The sequence below is a fragment of the Gobio gobio genome (assembly GCF_949357685.1).
Source record: "Gobio gobio genome assembly, chromosome: 3".
NCBI lineage: Eukaryota > Metazoa > Chordata > Actinopteri > Cypriniformes > Gobionidae > Gobio > Gobio gobio.
The window spans coordinates 47,676,552-47,696,485 of record NC_137099.1 but is presented as its reverse complement, the minus strand read 5'-3'; the positions used below and the strand labels follow the sequence as shown (position 1 = coordinate 47,696,485).

At 36.6% G+C, this 19,934-nt stretch overlaps 1 protein-coding gene across 1 annotated transcript; it reads right to left on the bottom strand.

Moving 5' to 3' along the window:
- Positions 1-63: 63 nt before the first annotated feature.
- On the bottom strand, positions 64-18,413 carry dnaja1 (DnaJ heat shock protein family (Hsp40) member A1). The gene is made up of 10 exons (XM_079812296.1): positions 18,325-18,413; positions 12,806-12,953; positions 12,242-12,395; positions 9,540-9,720; positions 6,374-6,478; positions 5,721-5,948; positions 3,956-4,070; positions 3,487-3,602; positions 1,911-2,011; positions 64-1,262 (listed from the first exon to the last, which is right to left on the bottom strand). Exons 3-10 carry the CDS (start codon positions 12,371-12,373, stop codon positions 1,038-1,040), a joined length of 1,203 nt encoding a protein of 400 aa, XP_079668422.1. The 5' UTR covers positions 12,374-12,395; positions 12,806-12,953; positions 18,325-18,413; the 3' UTR covers positions 64-1,037.
- Positions 18,414-19,934: the final 1,521 nt, after the last annotated feature.

Genomic DNA, 19,934 nt, shown 5'->3' with positions numbered 1-19,934 from the left:
TCATGATTTTTGTGAAAGGTGGAGTTAACGCCGAACACCAAGAAATACAAGTGACGAAATGAATAACATTTTGACATTTTATAGATAGAACTACAAATGGCGACGTTATTGGTCCTAATTAAAATTACACATTTTCACAATTATTCTTCAGTCAACACCAATAATAAAATAATCAAATGTAAGACTTATCTGCTGACAAAAATGAAATTAATAACAAAAGGGATAAAAGTGCATTTGCAATATTCAAAAATGTCCTTGAAATGTAGGCAGTTAACAGATAACTAAGTTATAAAAGTTTCACTATTCTCGCCAGGTGGATCATACGTTTTCTGCAGAGGTACAAAGGCCAGCTGCAAAAACAGCTATTTTGTTGTGCCATTCGATTAAGGTTTTTTTTTTGTCGCTGTTTAGATAAAGCTTCTAAATAAGATTTGTACAAATGCAACATGACGTATTTTCGTTAAAATCCTTGGCGGTTATTTCTAAGCTATGATAAAAATGTAAGTGTAGTAACGATTTCAAATGGATTTTTAACCTAAAATGTTACACCCCTCTTATTAGTTCAAAATGTTTTAGAAAAAAAACATTTAGCAACATAGCAAATGTCCAACAACATCAAGATCAAATGGTCTTACATGTAACCCACAATTAATTGGCATTAAACAAAACACCACAAAGATTGTAATGTTTCCTCAAATTGATGACGAAAATTCCATTTTCAAGGTAAATACATTTTAGAGAGGTGGAATTTACTGGGATTATGGCACAACCAACTTCACACCCGAATGCCCCTTTCATTTCCATAATAACTGCTTCACAAATTTCCAGACTATGGTACCTGTCTCAATCACTTTAGACGTCCCCTAAATTTATTTAGATCTTGGATGAGGAGATTCTTCCATAAAATGACACAAGAGGTCGGCACTAAGAGGTCTTATTTTAGGCACAGAACTAGTTGAGAGGTAATGACCTTTTCCTCTTGGTCCTTTTTTTCCTTGCTTTCCAGCAGAGGTGGCATTTGTTGTGTAAGGGAATCTCTATGAGGTTTGGCACTGCACTCCTCCCGAAGGGTAAAAGTCTTCCTCCTCTATAAAGTGGTAATGATTGCGTTCATTGGTGGGATCACAGTCTTCAAGGTCAGCATAGATATAGAGGTCGTCATCCATGGCTTCAGGCTCATTGTTTGCCTGTTTTTCAGGTAAGTACCTTTCTAACTCCTTCAGTTTGTTTAACGGTAGGAAGTTCTCTTCAGGGAAGACAACCTTAAGAAGAAAAGTAGTGCAATTAGTCTATGTAAATCATCATAAGTGAGAAGAACCACAAAAAAAAGCTGTAGAGTACACTTTAATACAACTTAGTAAACACGTTTTTATGTTTTATGGGGACTTTCCATAGACATGATTTTATATTGTACAAACTGTATATTCTCCTAAACCGACCCATCACAGAAAACTTTCAGCATTTTTACATTTGCAAACAACATAAATTTCATCAGTCTTATTTATAAACTGTCTTTGTGGGGACATTTTGTCCCCATAATGTAGGGACCACACTAAACTCATGTATTTGCTCTGAAATGTTTTACAAGCTCATGTTTTACAATTAATCGATTGCCCATCACTAAATAAAATACAGTAAATAGTTAAAAATAATATAAGTTCCCCAATCTTTTTATCAATATTTATAAATGATACAATATTTAATCATATGTATTGCTTGGTAATAAACAGCAATATTTATATCTCCTTTTTGTTTTACTTCCTTAGTCAACTTAAAATTACATTAAAATCATTGCAATTCAGAATATTGTCAGCAGCATAATCATTCTGATAGTTTTAGTTAATATTTTGAGTTATATAAAATTATAAATTATTTAAAGAAGGGGGGTTATATCAATAATTAGTACTCACGTTGAAAAGGATGATGAGTTTCCCTTTTTCAAATGGCCGACGGTGCAGAGGCATCCCCTCATTCAGAACACATTTCTTATCTCCAGGTCTAATCAGCTCCCCTATTAATGAAACAAAGAATGACAATACATTTGCTTTACACTTCTATAGTTTATATACCATTTATATCTACACTGCTATTAAGATTAACTTCACAACTAGCCAAGCTTCAAATTAGTAGGTTTTACTCTCCAAAAGGCTCAGGGGGGAATTGGGTTACTCCAAAACAAGGTAGACAAAGCAGGTGAGCACAAGTTGGATGTCTGAAGATAAACAAGGTCAACAAGACACTAAGGATGCCTATTAGGAACCCTGGGGCCGGATTCACGAAAATCTTCTTAAGAAAGAAGTTAAGAAAAGTCTTAAGATAAATTCTAAGAAGTTCGTAAGAATGTTCCTAAGTGCAATTCTTGAAAAATTCTTAAGAAGTTCTCAAATATCTTCTTAAGAACATCTTAATTTTTTACTTAAGAAGAAAATAAAAGGTGTTCTATGGTGTTATTTTATTGAAAAGGTATTACTGAACACTCGCTGAATGAAAAACACCTCAAAGCTCGTCGTTTTGCCCTTCCTGCAGATTACCGTAGATATCATAAGTGTGCAGACTATTTTCGTCGTGACTTGCTTGGCGGGAGTTAATCACTCAATGTCATGTTTTTAATGTGCCGTGTCTGTAAAATCGTTATTTTATAAGAGCCTAACCGTTTATCAAGAACGCTGCTCGAGTACCAAAGATCGGCCGTTAGATCGACACAAGACGAATCATCTCTCAGAGACGTCAGAGCCCGGCAGAGGGCAGAAGGACTAGCCGAGGAAAGGCTACTCCCGCCGGGGTTAACGAGCGCTGAACACCCGCTGATCGCCTGGATCTCACAACTCCGAAAACGGCAGATCAAATTGTAAAAAAGGGGCTCTCTTTATAAATAAACCACAGATTTAATCTTTAAACAAGTACATACTTGCCTGAAAAAGTCTTAAAACTACAATTTGAGACACATTAACAGTAGTATTGGTATTTAAGATAGGTTGGAGGTTATCCTAACTTTAAGAAGTTATTTACGATGATTTTAAAGAACATTATTTCCGTGAATATGAATACTTCTTAAATTTTACCTTAAGAACAATCATAAGAAAAAATATAAGAATATTTTGTATTCCCAAAAACTTTAATTAAGAATGTTCTAATCTTTTTTTTCTTAAGTTAGAAAATAAGAAGAAATTGGCAGTTAAGAATAATTTCATTCTTAAGAATGTTTTGTGAATCCGGCCCCTGGAGAAGGCAATAGCAAAAATGACCATATGGTACACCATCTGCCAAGGTGATGCACGTATAACCCCTGCCATTCTCCCCCAGCCAGAGCATCACTAAGAGTGGATATGGTTAGAGGTTTGAGACAGACACTTCCATCAGCCACCTCCTGTATATCATGCTACAGTATATGCCATCACTCACTGATTCACCAGCAATGACTCACAATAGTGCTGATGTTATGGAAACCTGCATGTAATGCTGGAATATGTATGCAGGGTGGTTTACCTGGGTGGGATGTGATGAGTAGAGTTCTGTTGTCCAGTGTCTTAATGGGTTTTTGAAAACCGCATAATGATTCTACCAACTGTACTTCCATGTTCATGATGAGGTCCTCTCCTTGTCTGAGAAATGTTAAGTATATACATTTTTATGTTTCATACATATCTACACATTCTGTCCCTCATTTACCTTGTCTAAATGACGAAGTACTGTAAAAGGCTGCCCCATACACAGAGGAAGTGTGACACCAACATTGAAATAAATGAAACTCTACTGCCCTCTACAGGACACAATCAATGACATACCTCTTAAAATAATCGGTGCTAACAATAGCATTACCAGCATTATTTGCCATAAAAAACAAACAAATAAAAAAACGGATTACATAAGACATTTTAAAAAATATATTAATAGGTATTATCTAGTAATTTTAATTTAGCCCTACGCATTAAATGACTTTTACGGAGTGGTTTACCTGGTGAAAACTAAGTGTGCTCTCTGATCTAAGACAATGATGATGTCTCCAGGTTCAAGGCCAGGCTCCTGGTCCCCCTCCCCATGGAACACTATTTTCTGCCCATCTTTCATACCTGCAATAAAACATAATCAAGCATGAACAAAAGCAACAAGCTGCAGAAAACAAATGTTTTGGACTAAACCACTTTTTTTAATTGCTTCCTATTATTTCTAATTCTGTCAATTGGTTGAAAACACATCTTTCTGCAATTAATCACATTACCATAGAATCTCCAAAATAATGTAGAAACAACGTAAAAAACTGAATATTTTAAATACTGTTTGATGGCATATTTTGCTAAGCACTAATGAAGGCCAGTATCACTGATACCAATACTGATATATTCGGAAGACTGCAAGCAAGCATGTGCAAACAAGTGCTCACACAACCGCGGTTGATTTCTTTTTCCGTGTTGTGTCCGTTGCTATAGCGACTGACGTGAGGCTGCGCACTGCACATAGCGGGACAATTCAAAAACAGATTTAAAATATAGACAACAAAACGGTATGTTATACACTACAGTACATGTTTTCCTGTCACTATAAAGTAATTATTTTGACTAGATGCTGTAATATTAATGCCATCGAGGCTGAAAGGATGCAAACATTAGAACCTCAAGCGGTTAAAACAACGTGACAAAACACACGCAAGTCTGACCCAAATGTTTAATGTCAAGTTTGTTACCATCTAGCCTATTTGCATTATTTTAAATCCATCTATCTGGACGCTTTTATGCCGTCGTTATGCTGCGAAGTGGCATATTTGAAGCTAGAGACATGAGAAATCAAACTGTATCCTCATGCAGCCCACAGAAACATATAAACAAATCAGAAACCATCATCATCACTGTAACCCATTTTGATTAGATAACCATCAAGTGTTCTAAAGTAGAAGCAAATAAAGTGTGAAACATACATATAATATGCATATACTGTGTCTAATTTCAATGCGATGACTGTGTAAATATGGCCATCTTTAAGCATGACTGTTTGGATTTATATGAAATGGTAACATTTTACAACAAGAGCCCATTTTTAACATTAACTAAGGTTGATAAAAGTATTGTTCATCAACATTTACAAATACATTTTAAAGTTGTCTCTTACATTAGTTACTTTACTGTATGAATTAACATGAATGATCAAGGTATAATTAACATATACATTTTTTTATATTTAAAACAGTTTGCCATTTTTTATTCAAAGAAATAGAAACAGAGTTAAAACTGAACTCAATCCTGCTGCTCAAACTGTGTATAGAACAATTTTTTAAAACATTTGTTTGCTCCTTTTGTTTTGCATTTACTTGTACTTTTACTTTCAATACTTAAGTACGTTCAATATGAAAAAAATACTTTTCATAATTAAGTACAATAATACTTTAAAACTTTTACTCAAGTACTGTTCTAAACGGTGACTTTAACTTCTACCAAAGTCATTTTCTGGCACGATATCTACACTTTTACTCAAGTATGGCTTTGGAGTACTTTATCCACCACTGATTCTGTGTGTGTGTTTTGAGTGTTTGATCACAGAGAGCAGCTTCACAGACAGCGTGCCAGTACAGATTTGAGTTATGTTTTGCACCTTGTCACACTTGAATGAATGATAGTCAAAGGAAGATAGAAAAAAACAGATGCTGTGTTAATCATGTAAAATATTCTTAGTGTGTAAATTGCAAAATTACTGTACAAAATTGCTGTTTTGACAGCCCTAATTATTACCTTTATCAATGTGCACCTCCAGAATCTTCTTCTGCCGTAGTATCTTGCGACCAGCACATGTTTTGCAGCGGTCGCGGTGACCAAGTCGCTGACCTTGCCCCTGGCAGCCGGTGCAGACTGTTGATATCTGCTGTACCATGCCAGGTGCTAAGTGATGTAGTCTGACCTGGACACCCACCCCACGGCACAATGGACACACTTCTATCACTCCTTTACGGCCTCCACGACCTGTAGTAAAATATCCAGTAAAAAAACTATCCAAAACAAAATCCAACTATTAAAGTACTACCAGAACAAACAAGGCAGTATAATTGTAATACAATGCTTATAAACACACTACCATTCAAAAGTTTGGCATCAGATCATTTATATAAAAAAAGAAAAGAATACTTTTATTTAGCAACGACGCATTAAATTGATTGAGTGACAGTAAAAACACTTTTTAAAAAATGTATATCAAATAAATGCTGCTCTCTTGAACTTTCTACTCATAAAAGAATCCTGAAAATCAAATTTTTCACTAAAATATTAAGTAGCACAACCATATTCAACTGTGATGATAACATCATATGACACTGAAGACTGGAATAATAACATTATAATAAACTCTAAAAAATGTGCCCTTATTCAAATACATTTCAGTCATTTATTACCTTCACACTTATCACAGATTACGTTCTTCTGGACAGCTAGTTTCCTCGTGGCTCCATTATAAAGGTCATCCAAAGATACTGTCAACTGATGCACCACATTCTTTCCTGTGTCAGGAACAACAAAATATGCCTCATGAGACTTTGGCTGGCTAATTTGTGAAAACCTGCATGTAATGCAGTGCAGCAGTAACACATGCAGTAGATTTGTGGACTCCAAGTGCAAAGTATTTATGTGAGCCTATTAGAACATTTAATCTCATCTCAAGTATGGACAAAATTTGAACTTGTGAAAAAATTATTTAAACCTGTATTTTTATGATTTTTAAAAAAAATGTACACAAAAATATCAAGAAAAAAAAAAACAAGACAAGAAATATTTACACTGTTCTATTTTAGGTTAAATTTGATTCCAATTTTAAATTTCTCCAAATTTAAACCAAAGATGATGTGAAAGAACTCAATTCAGCATGCAAATACTAAATTAAGTTCTCTTTCGCGTCTTCTTATGCTTAAACTGAGAAATACACACAAAATTAGAGATGCTCCGATCAGCATTTTTGGGGCCGATTACGATCACCAAGATCATGATCTGCCGATTGCCGATCACTGCCGATCACAGAATGGCAAGGGAATGGCAATCTTTTATCTATAATCTTGCAGAGTTTGCACCATTTGTAGAAATGAAACATTTGTAGAAATGAAACTAACTCTAAATTAACTGAGTCAAGATCTTGAAGAACCAGCAAGTGTTTATTTTAGAAAATTAGATAACTTAAGGCTACTGTAGGCCATCTTTCCCAAATAAATGTATATAATAAATGTATATAATTATCTCACCTAAATATTTGATCATGCAGTGCATTTTTGTTTTTAAAAACAATTTTTCAGCTAGGTCTAACATTAGTATTGAGGTAAGAAATACTAAATACATTTATTTAGTATTAAGAAATCAAATGCAAATTATTATTGGTCTTCCCTGAATAAATTAAATCAGATTAATCCTTACACTTAAGGTTGCAAAAGTTAGTCATTCAAGTGCAGTGAGTGTCATAAAGGTTCAACACAAGACAAAGAGAAACTCAGAGACAGCAGCAGTTTATTCGACAGCTGTCACTTTAAGAGCGAACACGGATACGGTTACATGCAGCTGCACAAACGTTCACTCGCGAGTCATGACGGGGTTTACGTGCACTCGTCAAGACGGTCATTTAGTACATAAATTTGTGTGTATCTGACCATTTCAGGGCAATTTGTACTCGCAAGCTTTTTGTGAGATGGCCTGTGTGTGTGTGTGTGTGCGCGCGCGTGCGCACGGTCTGGAGAGCGCGCGAGTGCTGAGCGGTTTGAACACTGGCAAGACTTAAAAAATAAATGCAAATGATAAACTTTAGTGACGATGCGACACTGCCTCGATTGTGCAAAGTGGCAAATCATGTGTCAACTGTGCAGCTCAATTTTAGTGCAGATGCGATGCGATGATGTGAAGCCATTTGAGCATTAAGTTTTGAAAGGGAGAGAGAGAGCGCGCGCACGCAGTAATTCACGCGCGCTATTTGTGAACTTACATCCCACAGAAAGTTTTCAAATGACTGCGTAAGTTATTTAATATAGAAATATGAATTGTACCTCACCTTCAGCATTATAATTATTTTACCCGCGCTGGAAAGAGAATGAGACGGTGTCGCTGCATATCATGCCCTAGCTCTCATGGCAGGTGCGGGTTTATGTGTCGTCAGCATGCGATCGGTTCATGAGATCGGCCTTTTTGGAGACCACCGATCAATCATCCCAAAGCGATTATCGACCGATCGAGATCGGTTGCCGATCAATCGGAGCACCCCTACACAAAATTATGTAAAAAAAATCCTTGTGAACACAGTCGATTATGTCTTAAGTGAGAACAGTTGAGAAAGAAAATGCATGTGTAAGTGTATTGGATCCGTGCATGAGCTCTTAAAGTGACAGCATCTTAATAAATCTGCTGCCGTCTGTTTTATTACTATTAATCAAAGAACAAAAGAAAATCACTGTGATCTTGACTGAATAAGTTTTGTAACTTTTTATTACAGATTCCACCATATTTATAAAAATAAAAACTATGCAGTGTTATTTTGCAATTGATTTCAAATCGGTAATCATAATCCTAAACAGAACCCAACACTGCTAATAACAAGGGCTGCCACTAATAACTATTTTTATATCGATTAATCTATCTACTAATTTATCACAATTTTACTTAAAAACATTTAATTTAACTTGCAACGTTGGCCTTCAGTAGTGTACTATAAAAAAGGATAAATGTAAACAAGCCCTTGACAAAATGTAAAACTAAAAGAGTAAAAATGTACAAAGGTACAAATTTGTAAACCAACATAACAAAAAAAGAATATCAGCAAATACTTTTTATATAGAATAGTGTTGTCACGATACCAAAATTATGACCATTATTGTCAATCATGTTAACACTAACCACTATTCTGAACAGGTTGGGATGACCGAGATCTTATTTCATGATACAAGTAATTTAATATTGTTTTTATAATTACAATATATATATTTAATTTGATCAGTTTTTTTTAAATAAGCCAAAATGTAAATTACAAACAATAAGACAAAAACAGTCCTTTATATTCAGCTACAGTAGCTCTATTTAACAGTAGCATTAAACAAAGAAATTAATAAATATATTAAAGTTATTCAGTCAAGCATGGGGTGAAGCATTGTTTTGCCCTCCAGGTGGGCGTTCCTATAAGCGTGTGACGACACGTGAAAACTAAGGATTGTTTAGTGAACGGTGGAAGCAGAGCTCACACACGTCCTCACTCCTGCTGTCATACATTGACGCACATTAAGAAATACTGCTCTTATTGTGTGCCGTCATTTTTAAAGTACCGGTACTAATACAATTTCATATCGTACCCAACTTACACAGTCAACTAAAAATATTGACGTCGACTAATTATCAGCGTCGACGCAGTCAATTGTATCGACCAATCACAGGCCTACAAATAACCAAGCAAATTTGTAACATTAACCATGTGACTGAAAAGGGTCAGATTTCCTTGCTTAATCTGAAAAACAAGATCTCAACTCAGAAATCTTGCAGGAATATCATGGATGATCAGCACAAATTGTTGAGTCTAGCCTAGAGACAAACATGACTTACCTCTCCTCTCCCTGTGCATGTGTCCCCCTCCTCCAAAGAACATGTCAAAAATGTCCATGGGGGAGCCAAAACTTGGCCCTCCACTTCCTCCCTCCTTAATCGCCTTCTCACCCCCCCGGTCATACACTTCTCTCTTCTTGGCATCTGACAAAACCTCATACGCCTGGGAGATCTGTTTGAACTGAAGACAGAGAATAGTGAAAATCCAAACTTACGGTTCAAACATTGAGACCACCCAAAGATCTCTCAACTGCTATATATAATTCCACATTATAAAATTACTCAAATATAAGTGAGGTGACCATATTAGCCATCTTTTCCAAGTATATATTTTAGACCATGTATACACTGCCGATCAAAAGTTTTTGATCAGTAAGATTTTCAATGTTTTTAGAAGAAGTCTCTTACACTCAAAAAAAAATGGTGCTATATAGAGTACTAAAAGTGGTTCTTTGGCTCGTAATCATAGGGGAACAACTTTAAGTGCTGTATAGCACCAAATCTTGGTGCTTCAGTGGTTCTTTGGGATGACTACCACCGCTACCATATACCGAACCTCTTTAGCCCCTTTATGGTTCTTCATCGGCTTTTCAGCAGTTCTTTGGGGTGGTAAAGGTGCTATATAGCACCACTGCCAGACAAAGAACCTTTTAAGCCCCTTTAAAGGTTCTTTACGGGCCGAAAAACCACTGTTGGTGCTGTTTAGCACTAGACTGGGTAAACCCAGTCTGATCTGCCGGCGATTTGATTTCGCCCTGCAGCTCAGTCTGGAAACCTGTACATTCAGTTCTACTGCTTCTGTTACACTTATGCAGGAACCAATCACAGACTGGCTTATCCACCTGGCGTGCTATTGGCGGGTTTAACACGATGACGGATAGAAAAGCGATGGGTTGTTGCCTGTTGATCACGCCTCTTGTGGTCTGATTGGTTGAAGGACTATCCAATTGCGTACAGAGTCATTTGATTTATGCTCGTTGATCACGCCTCTTGTGCAGTAGAAAATACAGAGCAGACTCCCCAGACCAATGTTCAATCTTAAATTGAGCTTGGTCTGGTGATAGCCAGACAAGTTTAGCGCCATTTTTATGAAGAAATAAAATGCGATATGGCACGATATCATCGTCCATCGTGATGGCTAACCGACATCACGATGGAGCTCCACCATCGTGATGCCACACCCCCATTGCGAGTCTGTTGTGAGTGCGACACACACTAATCCTCTTCTATAGTATTAGTTAAACTAAAAACTTAGCAGGGATTGCTCTGTAAATTAAATTGAGAATGTAACTAATGCATATATGCTATTTTAAATACTGTAGTCTATGCCAGATATATATATAGAGCCTACATTTTGAAATCATTTGAGGCTGAAACATCCATCCGTGTTTATTTTAGCACTTCCGTCAGTGAAACAACACAGCCTATAAAACCTTTAAACGATTTTCAGTAAATAATGGTTACCTCAAGAATATAAGAAAAAAAAAAATGAGTTCGAAAAATATTTGATTAATACTATTTCCCCGCAAAGATGTGTCATACCGCTCTGCGCTTTGAGAGGAATGTGGGACACAAGCTGGATAGACACCTTTCGAATATGTTCATCTTCATGCGTTCTCCTGATGTTGCAAGGCAACACTTGTTGTAAAAGGTCTGAAGAGCAGATTTTATCTTCCACAAGGTCAAGACAATTAGGCAATGTTTGATTATTCACTGCCAGAGAAACTAAAATCACCGGCGTGTGTGAAATGCGCTATTCAAATAAACCAAACTTGATGCGCGTTACCAAGTTTAATAACAAGAACAAACTGTGTTAAATAGAATTTGAAGTAAAAAGGTATTCGTCCCACAGTGTTTTTATACTTTACCACAGTAAAGGATGTGAATAGTTATACTAGTTAGACTTAATTATAAGCCAACGAAAGGAAGAAACATAATCCCCTGCGAAAATGGCGACGTGAGTGAAGATTTAGGAAAAGAAACGAGAGGTCCATGTCCATTGGGATAAGATGGACTAGGCCTATAGTTAAAATTCACGGAAAATCGAGTGACCAGATCCAGATCGCAAAGCAGAATGAAAAAGTGCTATCTGACCATTATTTCCTTTCTAGGCTAAACAAAGCTTTGTGCTTCACTCCTGTGGTAATATTCACGTGAAACAGCATTCACATACAAAACACTGGGTTAGTAAAATAACAAAATTAATTTTTTTTAAAGTAGAAAATAGTATTTATGTAAAGAGATATAGTATATTATCTACCTATTTACCTAATCCAGCTTTGAAAATTCAGCTTTGACATCACAGAAATAAATGACATTTTAAAATATATTCAAATAGAAAACAGTCATTTTAAATTGTAATAATATTTCACAATATTACTGTTTTTCTTTGTATATTTAATAAAATACATGCAGCCTTGGTGAGCATAAGAGGCTTCTTCTAAAAACATTACAAATCTTACCGATCAAAAACTTTTGAATGGCAGTGTATACATCATAATTACAGAAAGAGCATTATTTATTTTGGCACAAGCAGCTTTTAAAATATTTTCATCAACAACAACAAAAAAAATTGGTCTTATATGGTACACAATTTATTTGGTTCAGTTTCTATGACAGCAAAGAAGAATCTGCAAAGATATATTACTGTAATCTGGAATAATGTAGTGATGATACATTAAAAAAAAGAGTGACTGTCTTACCCTTTCCCCCTCTGTTGGATTTTTATCTGGGTGATATTTCAGTGCCAGTTTACGATAGGCCTTCTTCAGCTCTTCGGCGCTGGCATTAGGCTTTACACCCAGCATATCATAAAAACCAGTCTCTTTCACCATAGTTGCCCTCAAACAGGTTAATCTAGAGAGAAAAAAAACATTTCAAAAACACACCGAAGAAACTGACACTTGTGACTATTCAATTTTTTTTAATTAAAGACTAACGTTAGTATTTAGTGTTAGAATGAATCTAACGTTAAACCTTGACCATATTTTAGTCTCGTAATATCAATGGCAATGGTTATTAGAAAGCAATGCAATTAAACTCAAGTAAAATCACCATAACATTCAAAAATATTTAACTTGACCAAGCGCTTTAAAACATTTGATGTTACACCTTTGCTGGGCACGAATTTTCAAAATCACACGACATTAAATAGCAAGCCATGAGGTGTAACGCGTTACTAAACGTCAATATTTTATAGAAAAACGAGCAAAGACGAAAATCACGTGATTCATGCCATAACATTGTTTTAATAAATCGACTTGTACCGTGAAATATGGTGAAATCCCTTCTCGTCTTATGACTCCGTGTACCAAACAAGAGACTTCCAGAATCTTCCAGGCCAGCGGCTTTACATCTTCTTCTTGTGGCGCGTTATTGAACTTTGATTGCAGTGCGACCTATTTCTGCCACCTACTGTACATGGTGACATATGACAGGCAATGACGAGCAGCTGTTTTATTATCAACATTTTGCAGTCGACTGTAGGTGTTTCTCAATGTATTTGAATTAGCTCTGCATAAGCGACGATACTGTTACAGTGGATTCCCTTTCAACGGTTTTATTTAACGTTACATTATTCAGTAGCGTTTAGGTCACAAATTAAGTTTTATAATACTGATCTACGTTAAAAAAAAATCATTATCAGTGTTCCTACAATTCCATATCAATAACATATTTGTTTACTCATTGGCTCAGCTGTGGTTTAAAGATGAAAAAAATACCCCTGTGACATCCATCCATTGTTTTAGTTATTTTTACAATTCACCACCAACTTTTCCCTGACGTCCAATCATTAACGTGCGTGTCTCTTGTCTTGAATGAGTTATTTCTTCACATTACGCAGTCAAACTCAGCTGCTATACTCAAAACTGTGTACAAAAAGGAATACTCGCCCGAACAGGGACTTGAACCCTGGACCCTCAGATTAAAAGTCTGATGCTCTACCGACTGAGCTATCCGGGCTTCGAAAGCGCATAATGATACAGAGATATCTATTTCCTCCACCACCCGAGTGTTTAGTCGATCTAATTCTAAACGCGTTGGGAATGTGAGGAAATTACAAAGTGGCCAATTTCGATTACAAGCGCTAAGACATTTCAAGTCCATTTCCGCATTCTTTTCGATTTTTAAAACACGGAGCACTCTTAACGGTCGCGAGGGCACAGGAAAGAGTTTGATGCGAAACTATCTTGTAACGTTATATTATATAAGTGTAAAGTATGTGGCGTGCCATCCAAAAAAACGCTGGCATGCCGACTGCATTTTCAGACCGTGTCGGTCAAGCCGCTAACTTTGTGCCGCCCAAAAAACGCTGGTGGTCATTGTTAGCTGCCCATTGATATTTATAAAATTCCACAGCATTTTAAAGGTTTATCTTCGACAGGCTCCATAGCTCAGGGGTTAGAGCACTGGTCTTGTAAACCAGGGGTCGCGAGTTCAAATCTCGCTGGGGCCTCACTTCCGTTTTGTGCAGCCGATTCTACTTAGAGAATATAAAGTAAAAGGCAAGCAAGCGTTCGTGAAAATTTCACACCGGTTTCATATTAATCCATTTGCTATTGTTATTTGCATTAAGGATACCGTGCTTCTGGAATCTTAGTATTTCAGGCAAGGTCTGTAGTCTACATCACAGTGCATTGTGTTATTTATTTATATTGTATTATTTTAGGAGCTCAACAGGACCCTTTTATATGACTTCTTCAGCGCAAAAATGATGACTATTGGAGAGGTTCACTTTCGCTATGAACGATAGATGGCGCTAAAATGTAAATCTATGAGGAACTTCGTGTCTTGAACCAAAATGTCACAGAGCGTCATTTCATTGCCTGTTCAGTTGGCTACATTTTTCACAGCAAAGTCATACACAATTGAATATTTCCCTCCTGTATTTGAAAATGACTATGTTCTCAACAAATATATTTTTTATGTTTATATTAATGTAATATAGCTTGTTATATTATAATTATATTATACCTGCTTCATGGCACATGTTGTTTGTATGAACTTGATTCCATTGTTGTATTTATTTTCAGGATTTAAAATATGAATTGGGCAATAAAATAGTCTACTTTTAATAATAGAAATAAACAAAAAAGAAGAAGAAAAACAAACAAACAGCTGTAGCTTTGCTGATTATTATGGAAGCCAGTTTCCGCCACAGAACAAAAACATTTAAAAGATAATTGTGCCTTTTTGTCTCACAATTCTGACTATAAAAGTACCTGAAATCCACACTTGAGTAAAAGTATCATATCTTACCAGAAAATGACTTTGGAAGAAGTTACTGCTAAGAATATTACTTGTGTAAAAGTTTTAAACTAGGCCTATGTGATATTTTACTTAAGTATGAAAAGTATTTTTTGATATTAAATGTGTGCTACTCAAAGGGATAGTTCACCCAAAAATGAAAATTAGCCCATGAATTACTCACCGTCAAGTCATCCTAGGTGTATATGACATTCTTCTTTCAGGCGAATTAAATCGGAGTTATATTTAAAAAGTCCTGGCTAATCCAAGCTTTATAATGGCAGGGACTGTTGCTCTGTTTTTGAAGTCCATAAAAGTGTCCATAAAAGTCTTATAACGTGCTCCACACGGCTCCGGGGGGTTAATAAAGGCCTTCTAAAGCGAATCGATGCATTTGATTAAGAAAAAATATCCATATTTAAAACTTTATAAAGTAAAGATTCGGCCGATCGCCTTCCGTATTCATTGATAGTGCTTCTGCCGATCAAAGGCTTACGTTACCAGCATAGACCGTAAAAAAATATGGATGTCGCGACTTCATTGCTTCCGCTGACCAGAGTTGAAGCTTTCATAGGCCGGCGAACGGCGCTTACATCTTGGGACCGAGTCTGCGCAGTAGCGATCTTGGAACCGGAGTTGCACAATGCACAGTAGAGAGCAGGAAGTAGAGGCGCGATTATCAAAAGCCCGCCCACACTCTCGCAGATGCAGAACAATTCATTATGATGGTGTAAAATAAATAGTTATGGAAATGTAGAAATTAAAGCTAAAGGTCCAATCTCCTCCCAAAAATCCAGAAAAAGTCCGTTAGTGCCTCAGTGACAACTTCACTCAGAGAAGCCGTCAATCTCAGCTGTCAATCATGACGTCACACCCCCCGTTTTTATAGTCTCAAAATAACTAACTAAAACTAAACTTATTTAAAAAATGAACACTTGAAATTAAATCATCGTGATAAAAACTGCCTTAAATGACAGAAACCATCTTTAAGAAACAATTATTTGAAGTGTAATTGAATTGTTTAGTGTGTCTCCCGTCCATTCTAATACATGGAGGGGTGGGGTTTAGGAGCTATACTAGGACCAACCACCGGGGGGCGATCGAGGCGCGGAGGCTTCAGTTTCTGAGAGGAGTGCTGCAGGCTTGGTTACCAGGGCTGCGTCTGAAACCTGGAAAATGCTGCCTTCGGAGGACACATTTCAAGGCAGGAAGGCACCAAGGCACGTCCGAATCTAATGTTAGCTTCACTTCCTGTCTCCAGAGATACCTTCATCTGATCGATTTTTGAAGGCAGCGTATTTGTATCCTTCGCTGCCTTTGCTATCCCACAATCCCGTGCTTTCCATTCTGTGACAGTTGAGCTGGAAAAAAAGATGGCGTCCGAAAGTTGCGTTTGCTGGTCAGTTTGTGTGTAAATGTAAGTTTTTTACCAACATTTGTCACTTCTGATGTCATTTCTAGCAAGAAATTACTAATGTAGTAATTAAATAAGTGTTTAGTTCTCACTAAAGCTCTCTCTATTTTTCTGTAGATCATTAAACTGTTACCCTGCCTAAGAAGTCTGTCCGAAATTTGTTTTGTGAGGTGCCTTCATGCTTAAACGCTGCCTTACAAGGCAACGAGTCGGCTGCCTAGGTTTTCGGACGCAGCCGAGGTATGCTCGTCAGACGTCGCGTGCGCACGCATCTTGAATTGCGAGATGGCACTTTCAACATGGAAGGCGATCGGCTGGAACTTTTTAAATATGGATATTTTTCTTACACTAAGGCATCAATTTGCTTCAGACGGCCTTTATTAACACCCCGGAGCGGTGTGGAGCACGTTATTTGACGGACAGATGCATTTTTTTATGATCAGTCTCTGCCATTATAAAGCTTGGATGAGCCAGGAATTTTTTTATATAACTCCGATTTAATTTGTCTGAAAGAAGAATGTCATATACACCTAGGATGACTTGAGGGTGAGTAAATCACGGGCTTATTTTAATTTTTAGATGAACTATCCCTTTAAGTACTGAAAGTAAAAGTAAATGCGATATCCAAGAGGAGCAAAAAAAAAAAAAAACATTATAATGGGGGGGGGGGGGGGGGGGGGGTAATGTATTTCTGTGCCAAATACACAAGTTTCGGAAAGTTTTTTTTCAGAGTATGGCCCTGTATGACCTCATAAATTCCTTGTATGTGAACTTCTCCCGGAGCGCGTGTGCATCAACCATAGCGAGAGCAAGAGCACGGCTATCAACGAGCTTCATTTGGTTACGGGAGCCGTCGACAGCACTGTCATTTTGTTTTTAGACCACAAAATCAACAATGTCACTAAAGAAGTGTGTTTTCGGTTGTTAGGGAAAGATAACCTTGTTCAGCTTCCCAAATAACCCAGTGTTAAGGGAACAGTGGATGCAGTTTGATTTTCTGGAGCAGCAACAGAGTTCTGCAAATGTGTTTGTTTGTTCCCAGTCATGAGTTGAAACCGCAGGTGGTGAGTTAAAATGCATCAAATGTCTGTGTTTTGTTGGTAAGTGCATATAATGTAAACAACACGAATGTATAGTGAATCTAAAGTTATCCAGGGATAATGGTATTGTGTGTGTGTGTGTGCTTTGTGACTCTTTAGCTCCGCCCACTACACGCCTGCACAAGCTCAGCTGTTTTCGGAACAGTTTTTTAAAGAAACGGTACCCTTTAAAAATCTATACCCAGTTTGAGCAGCAAGATTATGTTCAGTTTTAACTGGTTCTTCCATTAGGCTTTCTTTGAATAAAAAAAATGGCAAAATGTTTATTGTAAGTTTTAAGTAAAAAACAAAAAAAAACATGCAGTTTAAAATTTGAAAAATTAGCTCTTAAGTTTGGCGACATCAATGTGTTTCTTGGGGATGGAAGGTGAATTTTTTCAGTCCTCTCAAATATGGCCACAGGTGGACATTTTCTTCACCACTATCACATAAAAAAGTGCTGAACTTTATTACAAAAAAATAAAAAAAACAGTACTGTACCATGCAAATGAACAGTACTTTTTAAATATAAAAAATATTAACATATTATTAGCCCAATAATACCTTGATCATTCATGTTCATTCATAGAGCATTAACTAATGTTAAGGGATACAACTTTACAAGCATTTCATTTAAATCCAAACAGTCATGCAGTTAGATGGCCATCTTTAAAGAACACTTGATGATTACCTGATCAAGATATGTAGGCTTATTACAGTGACGATAAAAAAGAACGGAAACCAGATGCGTTTCTGATTTGTTTATATGTTAATTACGCAACTTCACTGGATAACGAATGCATAAAAGCGATCAAGTGGATACAAACGTGTGCAAACAGATTGTAACAAATGAGACTTACTTGTGTGGCCAGTGTTTTTGTCACATTGTTTTAACCGCTTGATGTATTAGCCTACTAATGTTAGGGTCCTCTCGAACTCGACGGCAAACACACTGCTGTTCTCCACTAATACAGCATTTAGTCAACAAAAATTAATTACTTTATAATAATTTGAAAACATGTACTGTAGTGTACTGTATACATACCGTTTTGATGTCTGTTTTAAATCCGCATCAAGTGTCCGGCTCTGTGCAGCGCGGAGCCTCGCGTATCAAAACAAACTCCATGAGGCGTCAGTGATGGTTTTTTATGTCGCCTCTAGAGGCCGTTCTCGTTCTGTATAAACCGCTAATGTATCAGATAGTGCTGTCAATTGGTTAAAGGAACACTCCACCGTTTTTAGAAATAGGTCTTTTTCAACTTCTTTCCTACATTTAGATATGTGGGTAAATGCATTTTTGGGGACTATATTATGGGGAAGCACAGGCGCTGCTACTAGGGCGCAGAGATGTCCCGTTTTTTGTCGGGTTGCACGCTGTTATGTTGACGGAAGTTTGGGGATTTCATGTGTTGCGTGATATCTCTGCGCCCAAGTAGCAGTGCTTCGCCTGTGCTTCACCCTAATATAGTCCCAAGTTAATATGTGCCTAGGAAATCGCCTAGTCTTAATCTGCATCGCTACTTGTTTTCGTTGTGAATACGCAGGCCACAAGAAGTAATTAGGTGGGGGGGGGGGGGGGTGACTCAGCATAGACATAAACAGAAGTGGCTCCGGCTGCAATGTTCTTCCGCAAGACACATGCAGTTCTGTTTATTAACCGCTAGAGCGCTAGAGCGCACAAGTTATGGACTGCAGCTTTAAAAAAATATTGAATGAATTGCAATTTTTTTTCTGTAGCCTAATTAACCGCGATGAATTTATAAAAACCTAACATTAAAGTTTTTTATATATTATTATATTGTAATAATAGTTTTAGTAAATAGTAAATATTGATTAATTCTTAAAGCTGCCAATGTTATTCAGTCAAGAGAAATAAGTGATTTTCTCTTTCTTTTGTTCTTTTATTTACATTAATGACAGATGCCAGCAGGTTTATAGTCTTCTGTCACTAAGACCTGACGCACATGACAGATCTGACACGCATCACATTTTCTCACTACTCTTTACATTTATTTAAGACTTCATGGTAACACTCTAGGATAGGCCTGTTCATTCATTGATGAATAACTACACAGGAACAAATGAGTAACGCAATTCTAGTAGGCTAACTATTAACTAACAAGAAACTCTGATGAATGAATTAGTAAGTAATAACGCTCAGGTGAATGTAGTAGTTCACTATTAGCTAATCAATAATATATAATATCAATAATATAACTAATTTTTTGAAGACTACTAAGAACTGTATACAGGTCCATAAATAACATGAATAATGCATAATATATAATTAATTTTAAAGTGAAGGTAATGATAACCCACTGTAATGACTCAAGTGTTACTACATCCTTCTAAAGGAATTACAAAAATGACAGTATTCTATAGAGAAAAACATGATAACGCTGTAGTAATTACTGAAATCATTAAGCTTTTGAGGTTTCCAAGGTTTTGGATAGTAACACTATCATGATCTTCACCGTGAAAAATACTGATCCAAGTATATAAAATTGAGTCGCTACTATCCAAAACCTTACAAAAACGTCAAAAGTTTACAATATCTTCAGTAATTACTACAGAGTTATTATGTTTTTCATTTTTGAATACTGATCCAAACAATTCCTTCTAAAGGATTTAGTAACACTTGAGTCATTAGGGGTT